Here is a 14187-nt window from a genome sequence, read left to right as displayed (position 1 = left end):
TTGTCATCAGTGTGGCAGTGCAAATATAATTTTGTTCTCTCCTGCCCCAATCTATCTATCCATCTATATATATATATATATATATAACCTTCCTTCTAGTAGATGGTGTATCTTTTATCATTGTGCGCAGCATTGTATCAGTTGTAGCCATTACTGAGTATTAAGTTTGTAGTTTTTATTTGTGTACTTCCTTCTCTTCACAGGTATTCAGGAACCAACACTGGGAATGTGCATATTATTGCAGATTTATACGCAGAAGTAATAGGGGTTCTTGCGCAATCAAAGTAAGCTGCTCTTTTTACACGAGGTTTCCAAGATTTGGAACATTCTCTTTTGTGACTCATGTTCATATGGAAATTTTCATGAGTGGTGATTGAAGGTTGTGTGCATCCTTATCTTAACAATAGCATCTAAATATGTGACGTCTTGTGACAGCAGTTCATTGCCAGATAGATATATTCCCATAGCAGCTTCTCTGTTGAAGTGCTTCCTATTTTGAATAGAAAACACTTTTTTTAAACAGCTGGCACTATTAAAGGTGCAAACGAGTTCTTAGAACACTTGAAAAGTAGCCCTGGTTCATGTATCACTTGAAACTATCATTCAAGAGTGCACACTGCTCAGCTGTGGTGCTCCTGCCTCTCCACTTTCCGCTTCAGCATGCTGAGAGGAAATAGGGCAAAGGCCAACTTGCCATTACGGATGAATCAGTGCTTGTGCTTTGTTTCTCTCCTAACAAACCACATTGGTAAATCAAGATTTGTTCTTTGTTTACCACTGTGGTTTGTTAGGAGAGAAATGAACCACAAGTTCTGGTTTGCCCATGAAGGCAGCCCATCCTCCAGCTTGTTTCCTCCATGACACACTGAAAAGAAGGAGTGGGGTGGCACTAAGCACATTCTTTTGAGCAGCACAGAGTAGCACTCAGATTCTTCACCGTGAACCATGGTTTCATTCAGTGTATGGTTTGTGATCTGAGAACTGGACCATAGTAGAATGGGAGGGAAAGGACAGCTGTTGAGGAGCAGTCCCAGACTCTTTCCCAGATTGTCCAAATGACCCATGGCTACCCAGCTTTTTAATGGCAGAGCGTAATACATATGGACCAGAAAATCTGTTTTAAATATAAATAATCTAAAGAATATTGAACAGCCTTTGTGTCTGCCTTTCCACGATCTAGGTTTCAAGCTGTCAGAAAGAAGTTTGTCACAGAATTAAAGGAACTGCGACAAAAGGAACAGAGTCCTCATGTGGTACAAAGTATCATCAGCTTAATTATGGGGATGAAGTTTTTCAGAGTAAAAATGTATCCTGTAGAAGATTTTGAAGCATCGTTTCAGTTCATGCAGGTAAATTATTTTATTTTACTTTTTTCGCGCCCTCAGTGTGAACAGCGCTTAACAGAGCACAAGGGCACAGGTCTCTGCCCCTGAGGAACTTAATATCTGAAATTAGACACAGGAGATACTGAAGTGGGAGAGAGAAGTGGAAGAATATTTAACCTGGCTCAGTTGATTAGTGCGTGGTGCTGATAATGTCAGGGTTTTAGGTTCAGTCCTCATATGGGACAGCTGCATATTCCTGCATTGCAGGGGGTTGGACTGGATGGGCCACTCCACTGTCCTTCAGACCTTGTGGAGGGCCGGACTATATTTTGAAGAAGAAAAAATGAATGAATTCCTATGCCCCACAAATAACCCAGAGATGCATTTTAAATAAAAGGGCACCTTCTACTCATGTAAAACAACACTGATTCCCGGACTGTTCATGGGCCGGATTGAGAAGGCGATTCGACCGGATCTGGTCCCCGAGCCTTAGTTTGCCTACCCATGCTCTACATTTCTATGATTTTATGTGATTGTTTCCATAGCATGTGCTTAGCTACAGGCATTGTATCTAGGTTGCTGAGCTAATGACTTCACAAAAAGCAGGTTTTGAGGAGGAATTTGAAGAAAGAGAGGCAGAAAAAGAATTCTTTAAACAGGGAGGCAATTCCAAGCATATAGGCCCTCAAAGGAGAAAGGGTAGAGTTTTTGAGGGGGAGGAGACCTTTGGATGCTGGGGGTGGTGAAATTTGAGGACTGAAGGTCATGGATAGGATTCTTTTGTAGTCTTCTAAAACATTAGGGATTGATCCTTGGACATTTTACATTTAAAGCATGTCCTGTATTGCTGAGCCACGCACCTTCCCATAAAACAGCATGGAGAAGCTGCTGCTCCTAATGGTTCCGTGTCAGAGCTTTATTGGGCTCAATTGATTTGCAGCTAATGCATACTAAATATTGGCAATGCATAGCCACATTTGTTTTTATATTAGATTTCTCATATATGAACATGGGAACATGGGAAGCTCTTCAAAATCTGTCTACTTGTTTTCTTACAGGAATGTGCACAGTACTTCTTGGAAGTAAAAGACAAAGACATAAAGCACTCACTGGCTGGTTTGTTTGTAGAAATACTCATTCCTGTTGCTGCTGTAAGTAGATTTCATTCTTCCACAGAAGAAGTGTGTGTATGTGTGTGTGTGTGTGTGTGTGTGTGTGTGTGTGTGTAAGCGTGTAAGCACGTGCGCACATGTTTTCTTCCCCCATTTGACTGTGTTGCTTAGACAAAGATCTGGTTCGTGTGTAATAACACTAAGCCAAAATATGGCTTAGCATGAATGCGTAATCATGAGAGTTTCTGGAAAGGAGATTGCAGCTAATGTGCTTCTACCTCTGCCACCCCTTGCGCTGTACTGCTGTGAACTAAGCCATGGTTTGGTTTGACTTAGCATGTCATCTGAACCTAGGCTCATGGTTTGTCTTCTGTAGGCAAACTACAAACTGTAAACCTTGGTTTGCAAGTTTTGTTTACAGCTCATGGTGTATCTAAAGCAAGATAAGCCACAAGCATAGGTTTACACAACTCACTAAGCCAAATCATGACATAGCGCAGCAGAAGGAGAAGCAAAATGGCCACAATATTCTCTCCAGGAGGCTTCCCGCTCACAGATTCACACTAACCCATAGTTTAACTTAGTGTTACATATGAACCAGCTCTGTTCCCCGTGGCATGCCAGTGATTATTGTGGGTCTGTTCAGGCCTGCAGGTGTATACTTTAAAGTATGGTGGGAATAAATCCAAAGTTACCGTATTTTTCGTCTCATAGGATGCTCCGTCCCATAGGACGCACCTAATTTGGGGGGGGGAATAAAGGGGAAAAAATTCCTTTATTTCCCCCCCAAAACCAGGTTGGGGAACAGTGGGATGGTGGCGCTGCGCCTCCCCGCTGTCCCCCAAGCTCGTGGGGCTGGCCGATGTCTGCCCGGCGCGTGCGGCGCTCTGCTTCAGGGCACCATGCGCGCCGGGCGGCAGGCTGCTATCCGCAGCATGGGGAGCCCTGCGGGAACTCCCGCAAGGCTCCCCATGGTGCAGATGTCTGCCCGGCGTGCGGGGTGCTCTGCTTCAGGGCACCCTGTGCGCCGGGCGGCAGGCTGCTATCTGCAGTGTGGGGAGCGAAAGCCTGTATTTGCCCTATAGGACGCACACAGATTTCCCCTTCATTTTTGGAGGGGAAAAAGTGCGTCCTATAGGGCGAAAAATACAGTAGTTGCTTCAGTTGTCTCAAACCTTCCATTAAACCTGTAAACAAAAGAAGACTAAAGCATTACCTCTCTTACAACTTTGGTGAAATAAATAATATTTTTTCCTTTTTTGTTGAATCTAAATGAAAGCAAAATCATTTTTACAAAATTGTACATATTTTTTAAATTTTTATTTTCAACTTTGTTTTTTATTATTATTATGTAAAATAGAACTCTCTTGATTCGGGATCTTCAAAAAAAGTATTGTTTGTTTATGTATGTGGATGCATGCAAATTTCAGCCGATGTCTTGATTAAAGCCAACTAAAAGATCTTGATAACGTAATTATAATTGCAGCTGCCTCTTTAGAGATTGCATACTAAGACTAACTTCAACCTAGTGAGAGTCTTGGCCATATGTGGAGCCATACCATGGGGATAAAGTAGGATCTGATCCAAGCTGTAGCATATATCATTATTTCTAGGTATCAGCCAGGTGTGTCAGGGAGATCCAGCACTTTAAAAATGCAGTACAACTTTGATAAGATCCCTTCCTCTTCCCGGTCCTGATTAGCGGATTGGAGTGAAGCGTACAAGAACCTGTGATTCAGAATCACTTTTCTCCATTGATAGGGTTGTATTATTTTTAAACCTAATTACATGTAAATGTTCATTGCTTGACTAACTTTATTGCTGCATGATTTATTGCACATTCGTTTCATATGAGCCGCAAGACTTAAATGAAATCTGTAAGGTGATTTTAAATGCTTATTTCTCAGAGCCTTTTATCATGCTGTGAATTTCAGTGTCTTTGTTTCCTTTTCTAAAGAGTTCTTTTTGGTCTATTTCTTTATTTGACATTAGGCTGTTAAAAATGAAGTGAATGTGCCATGTCTGAAAAACTTTGTGGAAATGCTTTACCAGACTACCTTTGACCTGAGCTCAAGAAAGAAGCATTCATTGGTATTTGAAAATGTTTATGTTTTGAGTATTTGTACAGAACTCATGCATGCAATTTAGGAAAGTAGCATAGAATCATAGAATTGTAGCCTTGGATGGGACTCTGAGGGTGCTCTAGTCAAACTTCCTGCATTGCAGGAATCTCAACATGCAGGGCCCCCCCCATTCAATTTGAAACCCTACTGAGCCCCACTTAGCTTTGCAAATGTGCTAGCAGTTTTAATGCAGTGCCACTAGGAGGTTAGTAGTCACACAGATATCAGGAATGGCCAGCGACATAGGACTCAGTAGTTGAATGACTGAGAAGTAGAGCAGTAAGCTGTAGTCTATTTGATTTGAGGATTGTTTGATTTATTCCCCTTCCCCAAGTTTAGTGAAACAGCTTTTTAAACCGCAGAACTCCGTATGGAATTTTTTCAATTATTCTCTTGCATGCTGTAATTCTGAAAGATAAATTTGACAAGTTATTTTCCTCCTCAAACAGGCTTTGTATCCACTGATCACCTGCTTGTTGTGTGTCAGTCAGAAGCAGTTTTTTTTAAATAATTGGCATATCTTCCTGCAGAACTGTTTGTCCCATTTAAAGGTAAGGATAATTCTCTTAATATTTATGAATGTCTGTGTGTGAGTGCAGCAGATCTCCACCCATGCAGCAGAACCTTTTTCAGCAATAAAATACCATTGGTAAATAACTTTATGACACTTCCCCTTTATCGTCATGTTTAGCAAAATAAATGAAATCTGCATAATTTCAGTCCTGATTCTCTGTGGTTTTATTTCCTGCTTTATCAATAACTGCATATTTCCTTGATATAATATCTTTACCTGCGAGTTCATTATATAATAGAGATTTAAAATCTGTCAGATTCCTCCTAATCTCATGCCTTTGAATCATAATCATGGGTTGTATCTGTTGAAACCCATTGACTAACTTAAACCCATTGATTTCACTGGGTCTGCTTTGAGTATCACTTAGTTGGATACAGCAACCTATTCTTAGCTTTGTAAATATCGATGTTAGATATAAATTCCAGAAATTTTTATTTACTCTGATCAAATGTCAAAAAGCTACATGCATTAATTTTGAGATATGTTACTTTCCACCCAGTAAAATTACTTATTCCATAAAATCAGAGTAAACTTGAAGAGATGAGGTGAAATTTCTGGGATAAAGATCCTGATATTTAGACCAAATTTTAATAATACTTGATACTGTTTTGCTTATCTTGTTGTTGTTTTTAAAATACAATATTTTCAAGAAAAAATCACATTCCTTCTTGCTCTACATCATGTCTTTCCTTCCATTCTTTCTTCCACCAATCCACAATTCTTATGTTGGTGCCTGCAATCCCTCTAATCTCAGTTTCTGCATTTTATTAAGGCCAATTCTTTGGTGATTAAGAGGTGATTAAAAATGTTTGACTCTTACTGAGTAAGTTCTGTGGAATGGGAATCATTAAAGCCAGGAAGATGAAAATAAATTTTGGGAGGACTTTCATTTTAATTACTGAAATTCTACAAACCAAGAAACTATATTTGTTCCAATGTTGTGAATTTTTCCATCTGCTTAATTTGATTAGTCTAAATAACGTACGCATTGAGATCCTAGCTATTTGCAAGTTAACTATTAAAGGTACACCAAGGCCCAGCCCAACTTAAATTGCTCAGGCAACAAACCATTCGTGACCAATTTATTATGCTCATGATCTTGGGGCCTTCTTGAGTGCTCCATGAGGCATGAATATCTGTCACTAGAGGGGGATATTGCCCTGTTCATGCATCAAAGTGCACTTTATGTCACCCATCTAAGACAACAAGGGAGAGCATTCTACATGAAGAAACACACCAGCATCAGAGACTAGAATGGTTATGTATAAGATGGTTCTCCAGCATAATCTTGCCTTCCTACATGGTTTCTATATCACTTTGTTATAGAGAATGGTGTGGGTTCAGTCATATGGGCTTAGTAAACATGCCATTTCCATACTGTTAGGGTACGGTCCAAAGACTTGCTTACGGTGAAATTGGCCACAGTTGACCACTTTTGAGTCATGCTTATTTCAGTGGAAGAGCTGAAAACATGTTTTCCCTGTTACTGAATTCAAAGGACTTCACAGGGTATATATATTTTCATTCCTTTGATAAAATGGATTTAACAAGAATTTTATGTTGTATACAGGCAAAATATTTAATGAATTTCTGCTGGTGATAGGTTGATATTAACAACTGGAGTCTTGTATTTCATCTTGTTATAAGTGTTTCTTGCAGCTGCCTTTGTGAAAACTTCAGAATTGTACCTATGTTTTAAACTACATAAATAATAGTGAAACATTCAAAATCTAGCAGCTAGGTGTTTTAGTGTAGGATCATCTCCACATATAATTTTATATCGTGTCAAGGTTTTGTCTATTTCCTTTACACATTTGCAGCTATTTTGCAATGTCTACTTTTTGTTTGTTTCTGTCTACTTGCTATTGAAGCTTCCTCTGTGTAGCATATAGAGGAGGGATGCTGGTATCTCTCACTTCTTTTATTTAGAAAAACCCTTATTGCTGGCAATGGATGCATAAAATTTCTGTTGTTAGGGACTTTAATTAGAACTCATAAAGCATGTGTTTGATACTTTAACATAGTTTTGTTGACCCTTAACAACACAACATTTTATTATGGGGCTCTGTTCAACAGAAATGGCACATAACATTTACAGTACTAACTGTATTGAATTGAATTGAATTTTTATTAATACGGTCACAGACCAGCGTCGTACTAACTGTATATGAGGATTTAATCTCAGATGTCAAACTTTCAGACTAGAATTTACAACAATATTCCTGCTGTATATTGAGATTTTGATCTCTCTCTTTTTTTTAAGTTGGCAAATGCCTATAACAATTGATTTGAATTTCTTCCACTTTCAGAAATAATTTGAAAATATAAGGCGGGTTTTTATTTATGTTTTTAAAAAACATATAGTGGTCCTTGGTGCCCTGGCTAATGGCAGAGACTAGAGTATATCTTCCTTTGGTTCTGAAGCCCTAGGGTAATGGGCAGCTGGTGCAGAGTGTTCTTCCTAGAAGGAGGAGTGAAGCAAATGGTCTGTAGCTCCTTTGGATCATGAATGAAGCTAGGTTGGTCATCCCTTTGGCATGATGTTCTTCCTGGGAGGCAGGAGTGGAGCCTTCAAATTGCCATGGCCACCTGACTAGTGGCAGAGACCAGAGTACGCTTGCCTTCAATTCTGCAGTCTGAGTTAATAAGCATAAGGCTGGGACAGAGTGGCACCAGTGTCTTCCTGGTGGCAGTGGTGCTGCCACTTACAGGGTGAGAGCAGGTACCTTTGGGTTGGAGGTGGCAACCTCACTACCCTCCTACTCCACCCTGTCTCTGTTCTGGTGAGCAACACCATTACCACTAGGAGGAGGAGGAGGAAGAAGATGTTCTCCATCCCACACCACTACTGCAGGTAGCTGGCAGTGGTGTCTTATCTGCAAAAAGAAAAGTGTTTCTGCTGAATAGAGCCCCCGTAAGCAGCTTTCTGTTTGTGCTTTTTATTATTTTATTTTTTCATCTAACATGCATGTGCTTCCCGTTCTCATGTTTGTTATGTTTTGCTGTCTTGCATTGCTTTATTTAGATGCCATCTAACAACAGTATCAGAAAACAAATAGAAACTCTCCAGGTAAGTTAATGTGTTGTATTAGCAAAGTAAGAAATAGCTTTGTCTGACTTATTTGGGGGGGGGGGTTGATTGTTGCATTGTATGTCCTGTTTGGTTGTATGCAAACTGTAATCACAGTGTGAAGAAGCAACTGCAGAAATAGTAGCTAATCTTTGAAAGGAAAATCAGGAGTGATTTAGTTTCAATGGATAGAAGAAACAGCTGCACACGTGGTATAGTTTAACGCTAATTACATTCCTGTTGCACTTGTTAAAAATGCTTCATGTATGTGAGTGCACAAAGAAATAAGTTTTCTCCGGGGGGGGGGGAGCTATGGCTTTCATACCACATTCTCCCTTTCTCCTCTCCTTGTCAATATGAGAACATGTAGATCGTGCCAGGGGCATTGTAAGAATGAGGTGGTATGTGCATGATTTTTCATATCTGCATCCTCTGTTCCAGATATGGCACCCTGTGGCTCTCCAGATGCTCTTGGATTACACCTGCCGTTATATTTGACCACTGGCCATGCTGGCTAGTACTGATGGGAGTTGAGGTCCATCAACCTTTGGAGATCCACAGGTTCCCAATCTCTGCTCTATTCATCCCTGTGCTTTGGATTGAACTGAGCATTTTATGATGCTGAGCTCCCCGATTCAGTGTGTAGCTTGTAAGTATAACAGAAAACCACCACCATTCATTATACGTAGTTGACTTGGATCAATTGCAGGGGAGTGAAGCAAAGCATGTTTACATTAATCAAGAAAGAAGACTACGTAACTTTATTTGTGGATCTGCTCTGAACTTATTGAAAATGTTTGAAAGACACCAGTGGGAGAATGGTACTGAGGATTGAACCAATATTGGCTTCCTTTTAATCTCTATTTCTTGGAATGCTGTTATTTGCAGTGACTGAGTTTAGTTTCTAAAGGAAGAGTGGTTGCCCTTTGTCAAGGGCCACATTCTCTCAGGGATAATCTGTCTGCTGCATGCCAGCAGTAGATGGGGCCAGAGTCACCTGATGCCCCCATATCATCACTGCCTTCTCTCTCTCTCTCTCTCTCTCTCTCTCTCTCTCTCTCTCTCTCTCACACACACACACACACACACACACACAATTCATTTATTCTTCATTCATTTTCTTCCTGCCACACATCAGTTTATCCATTCACATACACAAGCACACACTCCATTCATCCATCATCTGTTCTGTCTCTTACGTACACCCCATCCATTCTAATTCTCTTCCATTCTACATGTACGTGCACATAAAAAACAAGACACTAATGTCTCACAGTAATCCATTCATTCTCTCTCACACGCCCTTCACCCATTCTCACAGGCATGAACACACACTCCATTCATCAATAATGTATTTGTTATCTCATTTCAAGTTTTAATGTTAAAGAGTGAACTAATGTGGAAACTAAGTAGGTACAACTTAGGACTAGATATTGTACAATTCTTCCCTGTAGTACATAGTGGAGCAGAACCTGCTGGGATTACGTGAATCATGGAGTCAGTTGCTTTACATGTGCCTTGTTGGCTGGTGTCTCCCAAAGAGAAATAATGCTAAATAGGCAGATTTCTTAATCTGCTCAGGAGTTAAATACATTGCTAGAGAGCAGCAGGAGCTTGGAACTTACTTGTTGTTGCCCACATCAGGTGCTGAGGCTTCTAATAGCTCCCACTCTCCACCTGAAGCCTTGCAGACAACATTAAAAAGCTAGCATCTTGCTAAGCTATTGAGCATTCAGATCTCCTCCTTTGCCCCCTAAACTGATAAGGTCTTTTCTGCTCTGCAGTGAATGACTGCCCATGAATTTTTATGAAGTAAGAAAAATTAATACTCTTCTTCTTGAACATGTTAAGTGATGTACCTGATGGATTGCTAGTCTGAATGATTCTTCTAGAAGAGGGATAATAGCTTATGTTTTTGAGAGAAGCCTAACCAGAATGAAAACGTGTTAGCACTGGCTTCATTTTGTTCCAGGAGCTTGTCCCTCCTAAGGAAAAACATGAAAAAGGGAGAACTGTCAACTATTCTGTGTTGGCAGAACACTGGGGGACCTTAGCTGTTTTCATTTAATTTTGCAAACAAAGAGCTATTTCTTCACACCCCCAAATATTTGCTAAAATATTTACCTACATTTTCACTATTTACTCTTTGGTGATAAATGCCTTATTTTGGTGAGTGTCTTTGTCAGACTGAAGTGAGCTGAAAATGGAGAAAAGTAACCTCTAATTAATTTACCCCACAATCCACCCCCCCAATGCATTAGTATGTATGTAACTATAATTGTCCAATGCATAATATATAAACTATAATTGTTCAATTGTCCCCAATGCATTAGTATGTATGTAACCATAATTGTAACTATAATTGTCCAAACTAAGGTAGCTATACTTAAAATTTCAGTGCAGCTGAAGTTGGAGTTAGCTCCTCTGATTGATTTCAGTGATACCTAAGTTCAGCTAACATAGTTTGGGTCCATCTAATGGTTCCTAACTCTGGTATGTGCAGGTGGGTGATCAGAGCAAGCAAACAATGACAAGAAATGGTGAACAAGGAATGTGTGATTTAAACACACTAGGGCTTTGCACAACAAAGTCAGCATTGAGAACTAGTGAGGTTGTCTCAGTGTGAATGTGATACGTATGTAGAATAATTCTAACCAAAGGACTTCCACCAAAAATATGGTTGCTAAATTACAACTGCTATGTGAAACCTGGTCCCCTATAGCTCTCCATATCAGGCTTCCTAGCCAAAAGCCTCCCACCTTCTGAAATGTCGTTTGTGTGTCAGAACTCTACAGTATCATTTCCAATAAGAAGTAGCTTATTGGTGAGCAAGTGAAAGGGAGCCCTGTGGAGTTAAGAGTACAGGGAGCAAGGGAGGTAAGAATTGTAAGACACTCCTTCACTGGCTCAGAACAACTAATAAGCTGTTCCTGTGATTGTTTCCTTAGATGTAAGTCCCATGCAGTTTTGGGACTTAATCTCAAATGCACTTGCACCCTAAGGCTACAATTCTATGCACACATACTTGGGAGTAGTTTTCCTAGAACCTATTAACCAGGACCGGACTGAAAGCAGTTGTGTTGTGGAAGGAACAGCCAGCTTCTATTATTGGCAAAAGAGAGGGGAAGAGGAATGCTCCTGCTTCCAATACACGTGGCACTTCCACTCCTGCTACAACATAGCCCCCCATGCACCTGAAAGTAGAAGAGACCAAGACAGTCTTACTGGAGGGAAATGGGGAGTGGGTGCTTCAGCCAGCTCAGAATACCACTCCTGCCTTCCTAGAACCTGGTCTCAGATTATACTAGTACAGTTTTCGTGGGATGGGGTGGAGAAAGTGATCTGGACCACTGCACTTGCTCTTGCTCACTGAGTGTTGTAGAAGGGCAGGCCTGTGATTATCCTTCTGCTTTGCATCAGTGCTTATGTCACATCGTCATTTCCTAGAAGCCCTGTGTGGCAGCCGGTACATCATACATATGCTGTTTGTGGTAAGGGCTCTTGGTCACAAATGCGTTACTGCATAGATTTCCAATAATGAAATGTAAGCTATTTAAATTAGCGTTCTAATAGTGTTTTTAAAATATCCATTCGACATGAAGTCCTATACATAACATAATATTTCTCTTTTTTAAATTATTTTTTAAACAGAATAAAGATCCCAAAATGTCTCGAGTTGCACTGGAATCGCTGTATAGATTATTATGGGTTTATGTTATTAGAATAAAATGTGAAAGCAACACTGTGACACAAAGGTAAGCGGTTTGGTTCAGTATATTTGAAACCTTTGTAACTTTTTCCTTCAAATTGAAAAGTACCGTGACTATTTTATGATAATGCTCTTGCTGGGTTTTCTCAATGCGGCTCTCTCAATTGTTTCCTCTGCAGCCGCCTCATGAGCATTGTATCGGCACTTTTCCCAAAAGGCTCCCGCAGTGTGGTCCCTCGAGACACACCTCTGAACATATTTGTAAAAATTATTCAATTCATTGCTCAGGTGAGCCCTTCTGCAGTTTGTTTCAATGCACAGTAACACTCCTATTTTCAAATCTGCCACCTTTCCATATTGTCTACCAAAGAACCTGTTGCAGTTTCAGAGAACTTACAAACATGTTATAGGATGCACATTTGCTTTATGTTGGTCTGTTATGCATTAGTGAGCTGAAAAGGAAGCCTAGAACACACTCAGTGCTCCCCTTTGATTTCAAGTAGCAGGGATAGTCAGTGGTGATAGGCCAGCTGTCTTTGAGTGAAGCCTGTCTGCCGCCGCTGATATCTTCATTGAGGAACCCATAATAAGCCTCTGGGAAACCCCATGGTTCCAGAGTAAAATTTGAAAACCACTGCTCTAGCTGTTGCTTTTTGACAAGAGCAAAATCCTTCCTTTGCATAACTCTTATTTGCCAAAAGAGTTGGCAGGCTTGCAAGACACACACACACACACACACACACACACACACACACACCACTGTTTTGAATACATCACTGGAAACTCTTTTTTCCTATAGTAGAGCATTTAAAAACAATCTGCATTTGAAAAACTTACTGCTTTCAAATGATTTGCATTAAAATAAAAACAATACTGGTACACTGCATTATAGAGAATTCACTTAAGAATAGTAACTAGTTTTGAGCCAGTTATCCTAAAACACAAAGCTCTAATATTCACTTTATTGGCTTTGATTATGTGCTACAGTTTACGAAAAGTCTTACGAAGACATGATTTTCTTCTTAGGAACGCTTGGATTTCGCAATGAAAGAAATCATTTTTGATCTTCTCAGCGTTGGGAAATCACCTAAAACCTTCACTATTAATCCAGAGGTAAAACAAAATTGGAGCTAAAAATAATTGTTGTGTTTTTAAGTTTGTTTGTAAGGCAGTCAATTTCATATGCAGTTCTGAAGCAGGTTCACAGCAGTGCGTTTCCTTAGAAATTCCAGAACTTTGCCAATGTTTTCAGACAATTCAGATCTAGAATCTGTCTACAGTCTTTATATTCTTGAGCATATATGCTCCTAATCCATGTAGGCAGGACTAGTTTGACTGCATCTTTGTCTGCCAGATGCTGGGTTGGTACACGCATGCAATGTGTCCTTTTGGGATTGACTTGCACAGGAACCTGATTTGAGGCTAACCAATAGGTTAGCCAACCTGGTGTCCTCGAGATGTTATTGGACTACAACCTCCATTATCCCCAACCATTGGCCATGCTGGCTGAGGCTCATGGGAGTTGTAGTCTTATTGGCATCTGGAGGGCATCACATAGGCCACTCCTGGTTTACTCAATAGAACCCTTGAGTTTTTATATCTTCTTTAGAATACATTATTTTGCAAAGGTTAGCAAACTTTTAATGGTCATTTAGTAAGACGTTTTGTTGAGATGTTTGGCCTGTTGAGCACTTCCTCTGCAGAAGGAGAGAAGAATATTCATATTGTAAAATGTAACTTAACATGAGTTGCAATAGCATGCCTAGGTTGCTAATAAATGTTCCCTTCTGCAGAGAATGAATATAGGGCTCAGAGTCTTCCTTGTGATAGCAGACAGTTTACAACAGAAGGACGGTGAACCACCTATGCCAACTACAGGTGTTGTACTTCCCTCAGGAAACACCCTCCGGGTCAAGAAAATTTTTCTCAATAAAACTCTGACAGATGAAGAAGCAAAAGTTATAGGTTAGTTGGTGATGGGATTGAAGGGGAAGAATGGAATGTATAAGAATCATAATGGTACAAAAAAGTGCAGTGTTTTATTTCTTAACAAATCTAATAGTGCATCTTAAAATTAAATCAGCCTGTGGATCATATTTTTTATTACTGCAAGGGCCAGTAGAAGTGCGTATCTCACACGATACAATACGATAATATTTATTGTCATTGTCCCATACAGAACAATGAAATTGAAAAAATCTACACCAGACATTCAAAAACCAACAAGCCTGGTTAATCCCCTAAAAACTCTGATACCCCATAATTAAATACAAT

General features: G+C 39.9%; 1 protein-coding gene across 9 annotated transcripts in view; it reads left to right on the top strand.

Annotated features, from left to right (window-relative positions):
* Positions 1 to 14187, top strand: part of FRYL (FRY like transcription coactivator) — a 143102-nt gene that overhangs the window by 65433 nt on the left and 63482 nt on the right. For 7 of the 9 annotated variants that reach the window (XM_082237969.1, XM_082237968.1, XM_082237964.1 and 4 more), the window contains 10 exons: positions 204 to 284; positions 1181 to 1349; positions 2384 to 2476; positions 4430 to 4528; positions 5010 to 5111; positions 8160 to 8204; positions 11856 to 11959; positions 12093 to 12201; positions 12940 to 13026; positions 13707 to 13878. In XM_082237969.1, the coding sequence (XP_082094095.1) occupies positions 204 to 284; positions 1181 to 1349; positions 2384 to 2476; positions 4430 to 4528; positions 5010 to 5111; positions 8160 to 8204; positions 11856 to 11959; positions 12093 to 12201; positions 12940 to 13026; positions 13707 to 13878 (1061 nt within the window). The remainder of the gene's footprint in view (positions 1 to 203; positions 285 to 1180; positions 1350 to 2383; positions 2477 to 4429; positions 4529 to 5009; positions 5112 to 8159; positions 8205 to 11855; positions 11960 to 12092; positions 12202 to 12939; positions 13027 to 13706; positions 13879 to 14187) is intronic. The other 2 variants (XM_082237965.1, XM_082237967.1) reach the window with 1 other exon arrangement.

The sequence above is a fragment of the Podarcis vaucheri genome, assembly GCF_965113315.1.
Source record: "Podarcis vaucheri genome assembly, chromosome: 9".
Lineage (NCBI taxonomy): Eukaryota > Metazoa > Chordata > Lepidosauria > Squamata > Lacertidae > Podarcis > Podarcis vaucheri.
This window is presented reverse-complemented; position numbering and strand designations above follow the sequence as displayed.